Source organism: Hemitrygon akajei, chromosome 5 (assembly GCF_048418815.1).
Source record: "Hemitrygon akajei chromosome 5, sHemAka1.3, whole genome shotgun sequence".
NCBI lineage: Eukaryota > Metazoa > Chordata > Chondrichthyes > Myliobatiformes > Dasyatidae > Hemitrygon > Hemitrygon akajei.
In genome coordinates, this window is record NC_133128.1 from 145,618,962 (window position 1) to 145,638,164 (window position 19,203).

Below are 19,203 nucleotides of genomic sequence, written 5' to 3' on the forward strand. Positions count from 1 at the left end.
ATTTTTTTTTCATTAACTTATGTTCATTACATGTGTGATGTCATCTCTCAGAATTATCTGTGTTGCGCAGTGACCTGTACAGCGTCTGAGGCTACGTCCACACTCGACCAGATAAATCTGTATCTGAAGCTTTTTCCCTTTGTTTTGACCCTCCGTCCACACTGAAATGGTGTTCTCCTCCCCCGAAAATCGAGCTTTTCTAAAATGCCCTCCAGAGTGTGTAAATTTGAAAACGCCGCTTGGGCAAGAGTAGTGTGACGGGGTAGCCGGATATTTCTAGAAATGCTGTCATGACATGCCGGAACAAATGGCGGCATTTCATTGTTCTCTTGCAACCCCCAACACAACATAACAATTTCAGAACAGATGGCAACGAGACTGAAGCCAGAAGAGTTAGAAATGTACTCACCAAATACTTTGACCCATAACTTACTGAATAAATAAGTATACTCACTTTGCCCTATTTTCTGTCCTTGCTTGTATGAAGGTGGTTTACCTATTTATACAAATACTTCTCTGACAATAGACGTGTAACAGCCTAATGTAACATTGTATGGAAATACAAGATAACACTGATGTAGACATGTCTTTATATATTTAACAGGGTGCTTTATTAATGCAACAGTCAGTCAGTTTTTCAATGTTCGTCGTAAGCCGGGTCAATCTGTCCGTGAACTCCCTATCGGTTGCCTCCATACACTCCAGTATTTGTTTTTTTTTTAGTTTTAAGTCCTCCTGCGCAAGAGCGAATAGCTGTCCATCGTTTGGCAATTTAATTTTAATTTTTTCTAGTCTGTAACTGGACAAACACGCACCAACTCTTTCACAGGGTGATCCACCTGCATTTGTACTGCTGACATCTATTGTTTGTCACTGGGTTCAAAGCAGGGTAAGAGTGCAAAAATTATATAAAAGAATCAAAAATGTTTATTGAAATATGCTTGAACTGCAGTGTACTGGTAAGCAAATGTTTATTAGCAAACTGGTTATTCGCTCTCTGAAATTTCCAAGTATGCATTGCAGTCCTATCATATTGATATAACAGAAGTATACATAAATTACTGAAGGTAAATTATATATTGGGTTTTAAGGAGAGCCCAGATAGACTTGGGTATTTTTCATTGGAGCGAAGATGGCTAAAGGGGCACTTTATAGAGATTCATAAAATTATGAGGGGCATAGATGGGTAAAGTAATCACAGTCCTTTTCCCAGCTTAGTTAAGTTCAAAACTAGAGGACCTAGTTTAAGGTAGAGATCTGAAGGGCAAGTGTTAGCTATGTGAAGTGAATTGCCAGAGAAGTGCTGAAGTCAGGTACAATTACAACATGTAAACAATATTTAGGTAGATACATGAACAGAAAACACTAAGAACATGCAAATAGGCATCTTTGTATATCTGTGAATCTGATCTGATCTCATTCTCATCTGTACAGTTAAAGGAAAGTCACAGAAACCATGTGCATACTTCGTGACCATTTTGTAAACTATATGTACTCTGTCCACAATGACCATCCTTTCCCATATCTCCCTCCAAGAACCCCTCCCCTCCCATCCTCCCCCCCCCCCCCCCCACCACCACCACCACATTACCCATTTTGAGCTATTCACCAACCACGTACAGACTTTACACACTGGATATTCTCCTCTTCCGTATCAAGTTTCATCTGCCCTTGAACTTCCCCCAATGGTTCCCTGTGTCACCTCTGTTACTTAATAGATTTACCACTTGTAGCCTTTATGTTCCTGCTTATCGTTCTGTTACCTATCTCCACTATCACGATCACTTCCCCTCTTCTTACCTAAACTCATCTGCCCTCTTTGTCTCTCCTTCCTCCTCCCCAGCTCTATCTGCTCATCATCCTTATCATACCTCAGTAAACAATTATCTAATGGCCCTGTCCTAACACTTCCTGCTCTCGTCTCCACTTTCAGTCCTAATGCAGGATATTGACCCAAAACGTTGACAGTTCCTCCCAACCTCACCCCACAAAAGGTGCTTGACCCAGGGACTTATTACCACAGATTCTTTGCCACTCCATATTCCACCATCTGCAGTCTCTTGTGTCTCGTGTAATACATATATTTCTTGTTTAATTTAAAGTGCAAAGAATCAACATTATATTTCAATTTTGCAGTCTCAAAATATGGGATTTACTTTTTTCATAATTCCCTTTAATTAAATAAAAATTGGACATGCAGTTTAATCCAATCAGGTCTTAGTGCTTACAACACACACAAAATGCTGGAGGAACTCAGCAGGCCAGGCAGCATCTATGGGAAAGCATATAGTTGATGTTTTGGGCTGAGGCCCTTCATCAGTTTTTAGTGCTCAGGCCTTTTCTTAAATCATTGAATTCTTTTGTCCTCTTCCAAGGTGTTTTCCGTATTCTGGAAGGCCACTTGCTGGTATAAAAAGGAATCAATTATATCATGAGTTCCATTTCATTAAGCATTTTAGCTGTTAATTTTAATTGGCTGCTGTGAGATGCTAATTTGCAACAGGCACACTTGCTCATTTTGTGTTCGGCAATGAAAGGTCTGTTGAGTTTATTACTTAACACTCAGAATACTGAATTTCTAATGCAAAGTTTAATGTTCCTAAATTACTTTCCAGGTATTTTGCAATAAATTAGCTGTTAATCTCTTTTTTTAAAAAAATTTGATCAGAAGAGAAATTAGTTTTTATGTCATCATCACAATATGTGTCAGGGCAGGACCTTGTTAGTGGCTCTTTCTTCATTAGATGGGATACCTGCAAGTCATATTATTCATTAGTACAATGCCTTCTTGATGTGTTCCTTCCATGCTGGGGCAGAAATCACTTCCCTGTGGAAGGTTGACAAATGCTATCTGCCAGACTACTTTTGATTACACAGAAGTTTGGACAGGAATCTTCCTTGATTTTTATCAGCTCTGATTAGCCCTGGTTCGCATTCTAGGTTTCCATTTTATCTAGGCATGTGTGTACAAACTCATGAGGCACACTGTCTGCCTGAGTAGAATAGCATGGGCAGTAATATTATGTATATGTTCATTTCCCATTTTGATGAATATGATAGTGTTAGCGACAATTACAAACAAAATGACTCGGTATCTATCAGGTCTGGAAAAACAATCCTTATTTTCTGCTGCAAGAGATATGATTGAGCTTTGGGTTTTTGACAGGATCCCTTTTGCTGTTTATCATATTCTCTTTAATTTTAACACTTCAGTTAAATTGTAGACCAAACCAATGCACATGACTGCTCATTTTCCATCTGGCCGCCAAAAACGTCACTGCTCAGTTTTTAATACATACAAATATTGGAAATGTAAATTGAACACTTAGCCTTCACTCATTGTTGAGGATCATCCAGGGATAATGATCATTTGGATGCAGCAGGAGATAACAATTAAATAATTCCTCAATTATGTGTCTATCTAGAAGATACTAAGCAGCATTTCACTTTAAAGTAAATTCCTTCAAAATTGTTACTGGAAAATAAATCAGAATTTTTTTTCATGAAAACTCTTTAATTTTATCTTTTTCCAAGGGATTGATCTTGGAATTTGCAGCTCAACCATGTGTAAAATCAAATCTCATTATGTCATAGGGTAATTATAGGCCAGGCAATCCTTTAGCCCATTGTATCCATGCCAACCAATGTATGTCTGATTAATTTTGAGGAAAAGGAGAATATTCAGTTATATCTGTTGGAAGGATTTCCATTCACTATGGAAAATAAATATTTCTTGACATTAAAATACTTTTGGATACTTCTTCCTTATAATTCCATAAAACCTAGCAAAGCAATAGTCATATATGGATTCAATTCAGTGACCCTAGACATGAAACCAAATATTACCAACATTTAACAATAACTTGCTTGATTGCTTTCTGAATCACAGGCAATGATAAACTTCTCGACTTCTGCCTAACTTGATGTGGCAGTTGTTTAGCGAGCTGGATATTTTTACCTATAAAGGCTACTATACAAAAGATATTAAAAATAAGCAGGTAAAGTTGGTAAAGTTAAATATGTAGGTTTGCTGCACCACCATAACACATAGATGAAAAATAACAACAAATTTCATGACATATGTTAGTGATAATAATAAACCTGATTCTGATTCAGAATTATGATTTTATTAAGGAAATAATTAAGGCAAAATGTAATCTAGTGTACAATTATTATTCAAGTTCTTGATTTAGTTGTGATTAGAAATTGATGCATTCTTGTTTAAAGTTATTTTCAATAACTGAAAAGCACCAAAGCAATATTCTGAAATTAACCTGTATAAAAAAGCTGAAAAGTTCAATTGCACTATATTCAAAACTCATATATCTACCTCATCCCTACTTCATGGTTAAAGAACGAGAGTGTGTTACATTGTTCCCTTTAAGGTGTGTGTGTGGCTGCTCAGTAACTGAAACGGTCCCGCGCACATAGCCTTTGTTGCTGCACTGCTAGAATGTTCTTTTAATTTTAATATAATTTTTAAATTATGCTAGGAATGAAATCTGTATTAATATAACTCTGAAATACCCTGTAATTAATGTGTTAATGAATATAATTCATCAATTTTCAAGAAATTAAATGTACCACAGCCTTTACTTTGAATTTGAAGCATTTTAGTTCAACATATTTACATTGTCAGTGTTTTATGTTACAATGCTGTTACAAATTGTAACAATAAGCACTGAATGGAAGTCAGTAGCTTATTGTTAATAAACCTCTCGCCCACTGAACGCCGTTGCCATCTCATCAAAACATTTTACTTTTGCCAAGCAGCTGACAAGCAGCTGCTTGGAAGGGTTTCGGCCTGCAATGTTGTCACTACCTCCTCCCATAGATGCTGTCTGGCCTGCTGAGTTCTGCCAGCATTTTGTGTTTTTGTTTTACTTTAGCCTTTGTTTTGACTGCTTGACATCATTTACTTGTGCTTTGAGTTGTGGTTTGCATTTGTTTGATTTGCATGTTGCAAAAATAAATATTTAAAGTGCTGTGCATTTTTCAATCTGTGTCTAAATTTTCCTGCTCAGAGCAATCGTTGGTCCACGCAGCTGTAAAAAAAAATTAGAGGGAATGTTGGCGTGTTGGCGCAGAATTAGTGTGGCATTAACACAGGGTTGAATTAAAAGGTTCCTTTTTCTGCTGTTTCTTTTACAGACATTGTTAGAAACCACAACAAACCTCTTGAACCACGACCTCCATTGGTCACTCTGCAACCTTCGTGCAGCAGTTAGTAAGGGACTGAACCCCAAACAGGAGCACTGCAGTGTCTGCCTACAGCAATACAAGAGAAAACAAGAAGGAACAGAGGAAGTCATTGTGTTCAGGTATGTGCAATATCTTGTCGCTGTCTTACACTAACTACATTGAGCGTTTTCTTATTCCATATCTTTCAATGTTTCTTTGTTGACCTAAAACTTGTTGGGAGTATCAAACCATTTGCACTCTCCCTTACTGACAGAATCTTTATTTACTTGAAGTCCAGCATTTGTCAGCTGCTTGGTTTGTGAAGCTGATATCAACTTAAAATCTGAGAGTGTCTGCACAGTTTAAGGCATTGTAAGTAACATCTCCTGCCATAGGAATGCAAGACATAACTAATTAAGCCATGCTTGATATTTGGGAATGTCTTTGATATTTGCAGACTTTCCAAAAATTTGATATGCAATTAATAAAGAACATATATAATAAACAAGTTGACCATGTGGCACCTTATTTCTGTTTTGCAATTCATATGATCATAGATGATGTTTTACCAACATGCTACTTTTTTCATGGACACCTCTCAAAAGGCAGATACAAATAAGATATAAAACAAAGCTGGCCTTTAAGGAGATTTTTCAGTCACAACAATACTTTATTGGATAGTATTTATTATGGACATGTTTTATGGCAAAGTATACATGATAGCTGTTAGTTTCTAGTGATAGAAATGCTGTGTGTTATGTGTGAAATGTGTACTACTGTGCTTTACACCTGGTATGGAGAAACGTCTCATTTCTATTTACATTCTGTGGTTATATACATGTATATAGTTAAATGACAATAAACTTGACTTGAAGTAACATTGTGATAAGTTTGTAAACTACCTCAGTAGGTTACTTTATCATTAAAATGACTCCAGAAGTAGATATTTAGAAATATGAGTAATTAAATAGAATGGAAAGCTTAAGGATAAAGGCTGAAGATCTTATTCTAAACTCCAGTCTGCAGTTTGTTTAAAAGATTAGTCAACATGGGAAGATGTGCAATGTCTGTGTTGCCTTTATTCTTTGATTAGTGACCCTGAGCAGTTTTATGTACTTGCCAGTCATGTGCTTAAGTGCATAGTGTGACCTTGTTACCACTTAAGTTGTCAAATTCTTTGCACATCTTTGCCAATCACTGCTTTTTCCATTAGCTACCTTTATTCCACAGAATAGTCTTGTAAGTTGTTTCTATATCCAGATAGTTAATATTTTGATTTATATAGAGAATTAGTTTTTGATGATGGGAGGGAGTAGGTCTTAGAGCCATGCAGCATTTACTGCTGCATCACCTCACACAAACAAAACGCAATTGAGTTCTCATTGTAATTTTGCACAGTTGAACTCATTTCATTGCACAGTAGAAATCAACTAAAAAGTCTTACGTAATTGCAGACCCCTATGTTGACACCATTTGAGTTTAGAATGAGAAGGCAATGTGTCACTGCTGAAAGTAAACATTTAGAAATGCCTGAAAATCCTTGCTGCATATTGAGCAAATAAAGATTTTTTGACCACGTTGGCATGTTGTTCTGTTAATTGGTCCTTGTAGGATAAACTGAGGACAGGGATGGACTGAGCAAATGGAAAACTAACAGAGGACTGCACAGCAGTTATTAGCTGCAGGGTGAAGCAGGGCAGTGACTGAGAGTGGACTGTGGGAAGTGAAGTGGTGGATGGTGGAGCACCACCAAACTAGATGGAGAGAAGAATAAATTGTCTCTGAAGACAGAATGAAATGATGGTAAACTTTGAGGGTGTAGAGGTAGATAGATAGATAGATACTTTATTCATCCCCATGGGGAAATTCAACATTTTTTCCAATGTCCCATACATTTATTGTAGCAAAACTAATTACATACAATACTTAACTCAGTATAAATATGATATGCATCTAAAATCACCCTCTCAAAAAGCATTAATAATAGCTTTTAAGAAGTTCTTAAGTAGTTTACTTAAATACATTGAGTCCTAACCCCGGCACTTTAACATATCTTACTCCTGGCGGTTGAATTGTAAAGTCGAATGGCATTGGGGAGTATTGATCTCTTCATCCTGTCTGAGGAGCATTGCATCGATAGCAACCTGTCGCTGAAACTGCTTCTCTGTCTCTGGATGATGCTATGTAGAGGATGTTCAGGGTTTTCCATAATTGACCATAGCCTATTCAGCGCCCTTCGCTCTGCTACCGATGTTATACTCTCCAGTACTTTGCCCACGACAGAGCCCGCCTTCCTTACCAGCTTATTAAGACGTGAGGCGTCCCTCTTCTTAATGCTGCCTCCCCAACACGCCACCACAAAGAAGTGGGCGCTCTCCACTACTGACCTATAGAACATGTTCAGCATCTCACTACAGACATTGAATGACACCAACCTTCTTAGGAAGTACAGTCGACTCTGTGCCTTCCTGCACAAGGCATCTGTGTTGGCAGTCCAGTCTAGCTTCTCGTCTAACTGTACTCCCAGATACTTGTAGGTCTTAACCTGCTCCACACATTCTCCATTAATGATCACTGGCTCCATATGCGGCCTAGATCTCCTAAAGTCCACCACCATCTCCTTGGTCTTGGTGATATTGAGACGCAGGTAGTTTGAGTTGCACCATATCACAAAGTCCTGTATCAGTTTCCTATACGCTTCCTCCTGTCCATTCCTGACACACCCCACTATGGCCATGTCATCAGCGAACTTCTGCACATGGCAGGACTCCGAGTTATATTGGAAGTCTGATGTGTACAGGGTGAATAGGACCGGAGAGAGCACGGTCCCCTGCGGCGCTCCTGTGCTGCTGACCACCGTGTCAGACCTACAGTCTCCCAACCGCACATACAACCACAGCAGGATAATCCTGAGTGGAAATAGCAAACTGGGAATGCATAGAGGTAGTGATCTTGATCAGGTAGTGAGGTGGGATGGAGGGCTTGCCAACCTCCTGCTTACGCCACGGACCCTCCAGGCTGGGAATGCCCACGATCGAGTATTTCGGAGCAGATCGGTGTGAAGTGACATACATCAAGGTAGAACTCAAGTGGACCTAAAAAGGGAGAAGGTGGGGTACGGCTGTAAAGAAGGCTGAGTAGGGCTCAAGACATGCAAGGCAGAAAGCAGGATGTGGCTTTGATGGATCTGAAAGGAAGAGAGCAGAATGGAACTCAAACAGATGTGAAAGGTAGAGGCAGGGTCTGGTTCAAACTGATGTGAAAGGGAAACACAATTGAGCTCAAGGAGATGTTTTGACCTCCAGACTCCCTCTAAATCCTCCAAACCAACTTCTTATTCATGCCGAGCAAATGGTGCATGAAATACAATGTCTCTGCCAGCCAGTGCCGAAATGTTGAGGATGTAACCAGGAAAGTTGAGGAAGGCAAAGCAGTGGATGTTGTCCACGTGGGCTTCAGCCAGGCCTTTGACAAGGTTCCGCATGGGAAGTTGGTTAAAAGGTTCAGTTGCTTTGCATTCAAGATGAAGTAGTAAATTGGATTAAACATTGGCTGTGCAGGAAAAGCCAGAGAGTGGTAGTAGATGGTTGCCTCTCTGACTAAAGGTGTGCCACAGGTATCACTGCTGGGTCTGTTGTTATTTGTTACCTATATCAAAAATCTGGATGATAACATGGTAAACTGGATCAGCAAATTTGCGGATGACACCAAATTTGGGGCTATAGTGAGCAGTGAGGAAACTTATCAAGTCTTGGAGTGGGACCTGAATGTGCTGGAAAAATGGGCTGAAATGGCAGATGGAATTTAATACAGACAAGTGTGAGGTGTGGCACTTTAGGAGAACCAACCAGGGTATGTCTTACATAGTGAGCAGTAGGGAACTGAGGTGTATGGTAGACAGAGATGTCTGTGAATACAGATCCATAAATCTTTGAAAGAGTCATGGATAGGCTCAGAAAGAAAGCTTTTGGCACATTGGCCTTCATATTAATGTACTGAGGGCAGGAGTTGGGATGTTATGTTGAAATTGTATAAGACATTAGGAATGCCTAATATGGAGAATTGTGTCCAGTTTTAGTCACCTATCTACTGGAAAAAATGTAAATAAAATTGACAGAGTACAGAGACATTTTGCTAGGACCTGAGGATGTGTTTCATATGGAAAGGTTGAATAAGTTAGTATTTTATTCCCTAGAATGTTAAAGATTGAGGGGAGATTTGATAGTGGCATACTTATGAGAGGTATAGATAGGGTAAATGCAAGTAGGCTTTTTCCACTGAGATTGAGTGAAATTACAATTACAACTTATGTGTTAAGGGTGAAAAGTGAAATGTTAAGGGAAACTGGAGAGAGTGTGGAACAAGCTGCCAGCACAAGTGGTGGATGTGGGTTTGATTTCAACATTAAGAGAAATTTGGAAAGGTTCATGGATGGGAGGGGTATGGCCTAGGTGCAGATCAATGGGGTGAGGTAGATTAATTGTTTGCTATGGACTAGATGGGCTAAAGGACATTTTTCTGTGCTGTGGGGTTCTATGACTGACTATGGTTCTGTATCCTCTCCAAAGCCTTTGGATCTGCTGGTCATGGGGTAATCAGAACTAAAAACAATATCTCAGATGTGGTACTGAAGTTTTACCCAGCTGCAACATGATTCCTGACTCTCATACTCAATGCCTCGACTTTCACAACTAGCAAGACATAATACAGTTCAATAACTGTCTAGCAGAAGAGATGCTTGGTAGGATGATGATTTTCTTGTGTAGCAACCTTTTAAAGCACTGCTGTGCTATCGATCCCTCTTCAGACCATGTGATTTTATCTGTTACCTTTGCCTGATAGTTAAGTGGCTAAGGCTTCCACCTATAGTTAAAATTACTTCTAAAGATGAAACCAATATTCATATCACAGAAAAGATCCCTCTTTAGAACAACAGATTAAATTTGGAATCTGTGAAATCAGTGACTCAAGATTGTATATGTAACCTGGTGACATTTACTTCCCTGGAGTCCAGTTTCCATTGAATGGGTATGGTTAATATCTCATGATTTTATTTTCAGTAATTGGTTTATTATTTCCATACATACCAAGTGAAAATACTTGTTTGCATGCCTTCCTTTTCGTACATAAGTACATCAAGATAGTAAACGAGATAACAGAATGTAGAAAATAGTGTTACATTTATCAAGAAAGTACAGTGCAGGTAGGCAAATAAGAGGCAAGGTAAATTGAGAGATCAAGATTTCATTTTTATTGTATAAATGATCCATTCAAGAGTCTTATAACAGCAGAATAGAAACTGTCCTTCAATGTGTTGACATACGCTCTCAAGCATCCCTATCTTCTGCCAACTGAGAAGGGACCGAGTGCAGAATGACTAGGGTGGGAGAGCTACTTGACCATATTGGCTGTTTTCCTTTGGCATCAGGAAGTATGAATAGCCTCAGTGAAAGGGAGGCTGGTTTTCATTATGCATTCAAGCTGCATTTAAAACTCTCTGCAACTTTTTGTGGTCTTGGAAAGAGCAGTTCCCAGACAAACTGTGATGTACTTGGATAGGATGTTTTCTGTGATGCATCTGTAAAAATTGGTAAGAGTTATCGGGGACATGCTGAATTTCATTATCATTCTGAGGGAGTATGTATCTGATGTGCTTTGTTGGCCATTGGTCCATGTTCCTGGAGCAGAGAAATATATTTACACCTGGAAATTTGAAGCTCTTAACACCTCTCCATCTCAGCACCATTAATACAACTTGTACACTACCTCATTTTCTGAAGTCACTGGCCAGCTCGTTTGATTTGCTGACATTGAGGGAAAAGAAATTGCCTTACACCATGCCACTAGGCTCCCTGTCTCCATGCCGTAGTCCATGTAAAGATTAAAGATTAGCTTCATTTGTCACATATGCATCAAAACATTGAAACTTACAGTGAAATGCATGTTCTGTTACAGTGACCAATGTTGTCTGAGGATTGTGCTGGGAGCAACCTGCTGCACTAGCATAGCATACACACAACTCGGTAACCCATGAGGATGCAGGAAGAATGTACAATCTCCTTGCAGTCTGTGGGAATTGAACCCTGATCGGTGATTGCTGGCACTGTAAAGCAATTGCAGTAATTGCTGCAACATCCCATTGGTAATGTCATATGCAAACTTACCAATTAAGCTATAGCAGAATCTACCCAAACAGTCTTGAGTGCTTGGGAAGTAAAGTAAGGGGCCAATAATGCATCTCTGCAGAGCTCCCAGTATTGAAGAGGAGGTGGCGTCGCTGTCTGTTCTTATAGGTAGTGATCAATTGGTCATGAAAACAAGGATCATTTCTGTATACCCTTCCATTTCAGAATGCAAAATATTTTGCACCTAAGTATTGTCAAAGATGAGTATTAATGGATCTGGAAAAAAACATGAAAGAAATCAACTGGGAATTTAATTGACCAGTTGTCATGGAAATAGCAATAATACAGCAGAAGTGAGATGAGCTCTTAATGGCAACACAGCTGGAGCAGAGGAAAATGTCACACTCTAATTGTACAAGCTATGTTAGCACAGACATATCTCATTTCAGTGTTTCAGTACAGCTCTTAGAGCAGAAGATGGAGGATCATTGACCAGTCCCAAACTATAATGATTTGTGATAGCAGTTACCTGATAGAAATGATGAGAAGGAAAGTGCTATTTTTTGTGATAATTTAATAAAATTGGAAATCTTTCACAGGCCAAGTGAAGCACCTATGTCAGTTTGTGTTCCTCTCAATATTCCCATTTTCAAATTAAATGTATGGACATATACACATCACTTGTAAACTCATTAACTTTGATTTATTAAAAGAACACTGGCAATGCTTGACTGACTTGTTACAGTGAGCAATTGAAAAACAAAAGCTGTGTGCTGGCTCCCAGCATCACCTTATGCTAGCCAAGACTGGGGTACTCTGTAAATGTAAGTGCTACTTAGTTTTGTATGCAACAACACCATAAGTTAAAGGAAACTGGCAATCCAACACAATCTTCTGACAGTTTTATGACAAATTCTAAACGTTTGGAATGTTACGTGAACAGGTATATGCCATAGGGTTCCTCTAACTGTGCTGCTATTCAGAATAGTTATGGTTGTTTTTTTTTTTACCTCACCACCTCTTTCCTCCACTAACTGCATAACCTTGATCACTTTAAAAGCAAGTATTCAATTAATAACTAAATGTCATTGAATCTTTGCTTTGAGTATACTCATAGAGCCTCTTAAGTGGAGAATTTTAAAGATAGGATGGATAAATGCCCAAATCCTGACAGGATCTATCCCAAGATGATCATGGAATTAAGAGTAAAGATTGCTGGGGTTTCAACAGAGATTTTTGCTTCTTCAGTCATCATGGATAAGGTACCAAAAGACTGGAAGACAAAAGCAGTGTGCTAGAAGTTTGAGAGTGCCAGTGGACAGAAATAAGTGCCGTTGCTATTAGTAAGGAGAAGTAACTTGGAAAGCTGTAAAGTCTGAAAGTAGAAAAGTCACCTGGACCAGTTGGTCTACATTCCAAGGGTTCTGAGAAAGATAGCTGAAGAGATTATGGAGGCGTTAATAATGATCTTTCAAGAATAACTGGATACTGGCATGGTTCTGGACAACTGGAAAATTGCAAATGTCACTCTTTAAGAAGAGAGGGAATCAGAAGAAAGGAAATTATAGGCCAGTTAGCCTGAATTCAGCGGTTGGAAAGATGTTGGACTCTACTATTAAGGATGAGGTTTCAGGATGCTTAGAGGCACGTGATAAAATAAGCCAAAGTCAGAAAGGTTTTCTAAAGGGGGGATTTTGCCTGACAAATGTGTTGGAATTCTTTGAGGAAATAATAGGCAGGATAGATAAAGGACAGTTAGTGGATGTTGCTTATTTGGATTTTCAGAAGGCTTTTGACAAGTTGCTGCACATGAGGCTGCTCAACAATATGAGAGCCCTGGTATTGCAGGAAAGGTACTAGCATGGATAGAAGACTGGCTGACTGGCAGGCGGCAAGGAATGGGAATAAAGGGAGACTTTTCTGGTTGGGTGCTGGTGACTAGTGATGTTCCACAAGGGTCAGTGTTGGGACCACTTGTTTTCATGTCATATGTCAATGATTTGGATGAAGGAATTGATGGCTTTGTGGCCAAGTTTGTGGATGACACAAAGATCGGTGGAGGGACAGGTAATATTGAGGAAGTAGGGTGTTTGCAGAAGGAATTAGACAGAATGGGGGAATGGGCAAAGGAGTGGCTGATGGAATGTAGTGAAGCAAAATGTATGGTCATGCACTTTGGTAGAAGGAGTAAAGGTGTAGATGGTTTTCCAAATCAAGATTTCCCAACCTTTTTTCTAATGTCATGGACCCCTCACATTAACCAAGAGGTCTGTAGACCTCAGGTTGGGAGTCTATGTTCTAAATGGAGGGAAAATTTCAAAAATCAGAAGTGTAAAGGGACACGAGAGTCCTCATACAGGATTCCCTGAAGGTTAACTTGCAGGTTTTGTTGATAGTAAGGAAGGCAAATACAATGGTAGCATAAACAATAACAAATCTGCAGATGCTGGAAATCTCAGGAACACACACAAAATGCTGGAGGAACTCAACAGACTAGGCAGCATCTATGGAAAAACGTACAGTCAACGTTTTGGGCCAAAATCCTTCGGCAGGACTGGAAAAAAAGAGCTGAGCAGTAGATTTAAAAGGCGAGTGGAGGGGAAAAGGAAAATCACCAGGTGATAGGTGAAATCTGGAGGGGGGTAATGAAGTAAAAAGCTGGGAAGTTGATTGGTAAAAGAGACAGGGGGCCATGGAAGAATGAAAAAGATGGGGGAGGAGCACCAGAGGGAGGTGATGGGCGGGCAAGGAGATGAAGTGAGAAGGAAAAGGGGATGGGAAATGGTGAGGGGACATTACTGGAAGTTTGAGAAGTCGATGTACATACCATTAGGTTGGAGGCTACCCAAACAGAATACAAGATGTTGTTACTCCAACCTGAGTGTGACCTCATCGCAACAGTAGAGGAGGCCACGGTTTGACAATTTGCAATGGAAATAGGAAGTGGAATTAAAATGAGTAGTCACAGGGAGATCCTGCTGCTTCTGGCATGGAGTGTATATGCTTGGTGAAGCAGTGTCTCAGTCTACATTGGATCTCACCAATATACAAGAGGCCACACTGGGAGCACCAAACACAATAAATGACTCCAACAGACTCTCAGGTGAAGTGTCACCTCACCTGAAAGGACTGTTTAGGGCCCCGAATGGTAGTGAGGGAGGTGGTGTAGGGGCAGGTGTAGCACCTGTTCCGCTTGCAAGGATAAGTACCAGGAGGGAGAAGGACAGATGGACAAGCGAGTTTCGAAGGGAGTGATCCCTGTGGAAAGCAGAAAATGCAAGGGGGAGGGAAAGATGTGCTCGGTGGTGGGATCCCGTTGGAGATGGCAGAAGCTCTGGAGAATTATGTGTTGGACACAGAGGCTGGTGGGGTGGTAGGTAAGCACAAGAGGAACCCTGTCCCTGGTAGGGTGGCGGGTGGATGGGGTAAGAGCAGATGTGCATGAAATGGAAGAAATGCATTTGAGGGCAACGTTGATGGTGAAGGAAGGGAAGCCCCTTTTTCTGAAAAAGGAAGACCTCCTTCGTTCTAGAATGAAAAGCCTCATCCTGAGAGCAGATGCGGCGGAGACAGAGGAATTGAGAGAAGGGGATGGTGTTTTTACAAGTAGCAGGGTGGGACGAGGTATAGTCCAGATATCTGTGAGAGTCCGTGAGTTTGTAATGGACATTGATGGATAAGTTGTCTCCGGAGATGGAGACCATGAGATCAAGAAAGGGAAGAAAGGTGTTGGAAATAGACCAGGTGAGTTTGAGGGCATGGTGGAAGTTGGAGGCAAAGTGGATGAAATCGACAGGTTCAGCACGGGTGCAGGAAGCGGCACCAATGTAGTCATCGATGTAGTGTAGGAAAAGTGCAGGACCGTCACCAATGTAGGCTTGGAGCATAGGCCGTTCCATGTAGATGACAAAAAGGCAGGCAGAGCTGGGACCCATGCAAGTGCCATGGCTACAACTTTTGTTTGAAGAAAGTGGGAGGAGCCAAAGGGGAAATTATTTAGAGTTATAAATTATAAAGAGTTAAATTATTTAGAGGACAAATTCTGCTAGGCGGAAGGAAGTGGTGGTAAGGGGATCTGGGTTGGTCTGGTGTCCAGAAAAAACAGAGTTTCTGAGTCTTTCCTGGTGGGGGATGGAGGTAAATAGGGACTGGATATCCATAGTAATGATAAGATGATGGGGGCCAGAGAACTTGAAATCCTTGAAAAGATCAAGAGTGTGTGAGGTGCCACAGTGTAGGTAGAAAGGGACTGAACTTGGGGGGGATAAAACAGAATTGAGGTATGCTGATATGAGTTCAGTGGGGCAGGAACAAACTGAAACAGTAGGTCTTCCTGGACAAACGGGTTTTTGGATCTTGGGTAGGAGGTAGAAATGAGGGGTGCAGGAACTATGAGGTTAGTGGCAGTGGATGGGAGATTCCCAGAGTCAATAAGGTTGATGATGGTGTGGGAGACAATGGCCTGGTGTTCCTTCGTGGGGTCCTCTACAAGTGGCAAGTAAGAGGAGGCATCTGAGAGTTGGTGCTGGGCCTCAGCAAAGGAGAGGTCAGTACACCAGACTACTACATCACCTCCCTTACCTTCGGGGTTGATGTTGAGGTTAGGATTGGTGCGGAGAGTGGAGAGTCGAGCATTTGGAAGGAGTGAGGTTGGAATAGGAGAGAGTAGTGTTAAAGTCTAGATGGTTAATGTCCCATTGGCAGTTGGCAATGAAAAGGTCCAGAACAGGCAGAAGACCAGGGCGGATTGTCCAGGAAGAGGAGGAGGGTTGAAGACAGGAGAAGGAGTCACCAATGTAGGATGGGGAGTCCTTGCCAAAGAAATAGGCTCGGAGATGGAGGAAGCGGAAGAAGAGCTCAGCGTCACGGCAGCCGCGGAACTCACTGAGGTGCGGGCGCAGGGGGACAAAGGTGTGGCCCTTACTGAAAGTTTTGCCTTAGAGAGGGGAAGGTCATAGGGAATGGTGAAAACCCAGCACAAATGAGAGCAATGGTAGCATTCCTTTTGAGAGGACTAGAGTACAAATGAGTGATGTAATGCTGAGGGTTTATAAGGCATTGGCCAGGCCACACATGGAATATTGCAAGCAATTTTGGGCCCCTTATCGAAGAACAGCTATGCATTGAAGAGAGTTCTGAGGAGATTCACAAGAATGATCACCGGAGTGAAAGGGTTAACATACGAGGAGCATTTGATGGCTATTAGCCTGTACTTTCTGGAGAATGGGGAAAGGAGTATCTCACTGAAACTTATCATATGTTGAAAAGCCTCTATAGAGTGGATGTGGAGAGGATGTTTCTTATAGTGGGAGAGTCCAGGACCAGAGGGCACAGCCTCAGAACTGAGGGCACTCCATTTAGAACAGAGATGAAGAAAGATTTCTTTAGCCAGAGGGTGGTGAATCTGTGGAATTCATTGCCACAGACAGTTGTGCAGGCCAAGTCATAGGATATATTTAAGTGGATGTTGATAGGTTCCTTATTAATCAGGGACTCAAAGGTCATGGAGAGAAGGTAAGAGAATGGGGTTAAGCGGGACAATAACTCAACCATGATGGAATGGTGAAGCAGACTTGATGGGCTGAATGGCCTATGTGTTATGGTCTTAAGAAATAAAGGTTTTCTGACCTCAAATGCAATTGGTTTATTATTATCACTAGCATCGAGGTACTGTGAAAAGCTTGAACACTGATACTGATCATCCAGGACAAGCTCTTCACTGTACCTCAGTAAAGGTAAGAAACTAATTCCGATTCTACTGCATTAGTGCGTATTCATAGGAAGGTTTTTTGAGCTCAGCGGAAGTTTGGCCATTAATATTTCTTGAGAATAACTTCAATTCTGAAGATTCAGAGGGTGTTCTCACTATTGGTTTTGGTCATGATCATCCCTGCCTCAGACATTTTCACTCCTGGATGTCATTTAAATTGTCCAAGCTCCCTCTCGCTGAAGCTATGTAATCCAAACTACAGCCTTTTAGTCCTGAATGACAAATCCTTACTTTAAGGCTATAAGCACTAGTCCAAGTCTGGAGAATCATCTCCTTTGTCAAGTCCTGTAAGAATATAATCTCTTCTCAGCTTTCTGAACTTAAGAGTACTTTTTTATATCAAAATAAACTTTATTCATGTAAAGGGGGTTTCTTCTTTTTCTTTGTTACCGCGTATGTTAATCAAAATGGCTTCTTGGTTTTGTTAAAAGTAGGAATGCTTCTTTGTTGCGAGAGAATGCTGGAAGCTTGTTTGGATTAAAATTTGCTGATAACGAGAATTGTATTCCTTTGTAAACCAATTGAGATTAATGTTGTTGTTTCTTCTGAGTCTGTAAGCTATTGTTGGCGAGCTTTTGGGGAGATTGGCGCGAGGGGGTGAGAGAGGGAGGACGCAATGCTGTAAACTGGGTGAGGAATGGACCCCAAGCGGGGGTCCAAGGCCAGGAAGTACCCCGAGGAGAGGAGACAAAGATAGATGTGCTTGGTTGACCACTTCGGGTGGTCCTGAGCTGCGAGTCGAGGAGTTCGGAGGGGATCGACTGGTGGCCAGAAGACTTCAGTAATTGAGCTCCAACAGTTGTACACGAAGTGGTTGGACTTTGATAAGTTTGGCACCTTTTCCTTATTTTCTTTTCCCTCATATATACTGTATCATTATTAATCACTTACTTATAGTAATCTTTATAAATTGTAATCATTTAATCGCATATGGTGTCCTGTTTGTTCTTTGGCGAGGCGGGGACATCACACAGCATCCACACCAGCTGATTACCCAGTTTGGCGGGGCTGAAGGCTGCTCCCCCTAGACGAGAACGAGCTGAGCGGGCCTGAGGCGACCCAGGAGGATACATTGCACAGCTTCCATTGAAAGCAATCCCGGATGAGCCCCCACAATGTACCCCCCTGGGTTGCCTCAGGCTCGCTTAGCTCCTTCTCATCTAGGGGGAGCAGACTTTGGCCGCACCAAACTGTGTAATCAGCTTGTGTGGATGCTGTGTGATGTCCCCGCGTCGCCAAAAAACAAACAGGGACCATATGCGATTAAATGATTACAATTTATAAAGATTACTATAACTAAGTGATTAATAATGATACAGTATATATGAAGGAAAAGAAAATAACAAAAAGGTGCCAAACTTATCAAAGTCAAAACCACTTCGTGCACAACTGTTGGAGCTCAATTACTGAAGTCTTCTGGCCACCATTCAATCCCCTCCAAACTCCTCGACTCGCAGCTCAGGACCACCCAAAGTGGTCAACCAAGCACATCTATCTTCGTCTCCTCTCCTCGGGGTACCTCCTGGCCTCGGACCCCCACTTGGGGTCCATTCCTCACCCAGTTTACAGCATTGCGTCCTCTGTCTCTCACCCCCTCACGCTGATCTCCCCAAAAGCTCGCCAACAATAGTTTACAGACTCAGAAGAAAGAATAACATTAATCCCAATTGGTTTACAAAGGAATACAATTCTCATTATCAGCAAATTTTAACCCAAACAAGCTTCCAACACTCTCTCGCAACAAAGAAGCATTCCTACTTTTAACAAAACCAAGAAGCCATTTTGATTAACATACGCAGTAACAAAGAAAAAGAAGAAACCCCCTTTACATTCATAATCAAAAATGTTTACAAGAATAAACCGTGCAACCTCTTTCATTGTTGCATTCATTACATAGTGTTCATTTATATTCCTTAAAAGCTATTGCCACTCTTGCTCCGACGGGATTGTGCACTACTGCAAAAATTGTGGGGCTTCCTCATCCAACCAGATCTCTTCTCCAGTAGCAGAATGAACCCTATACTGTGGTTCTTCCCTGCTAGGCACTTGCAGTGGCTGCACTAAGCTTCAGTGTGTCTCTCAGAATGTACTCCTGAAGCTTGGAATGTCCCAGTCAGCAGTATGCCT

At 41.0% G+C, this 19,203-nt stretch overlaps 1 protein-coding gene across 2 annotated transcripts in view; it reads left to right on the forward strand.

Moving 5' to 3' along the window:
- Positions 1–19,203, forward strand: part of vps8 (VPS8 subunit of CORVET complex) — a 618,230-nt gene that overhangs the window by 353,450 nt on the left and 245,577 nt on the right. For both annotated transcript variants that reach the window (XM_073046772.1, XM_073046773.1), the window contains exon 42: positions 5,152–5,321. In XM_073046772.1, coding sequence (XP_072902873.1) covers positions 5,152–5,321 — 170 coding nt within the window. The remainder of the gene's footprint in view (positions 1–5,151; positions 5,322–19,203) is intronic.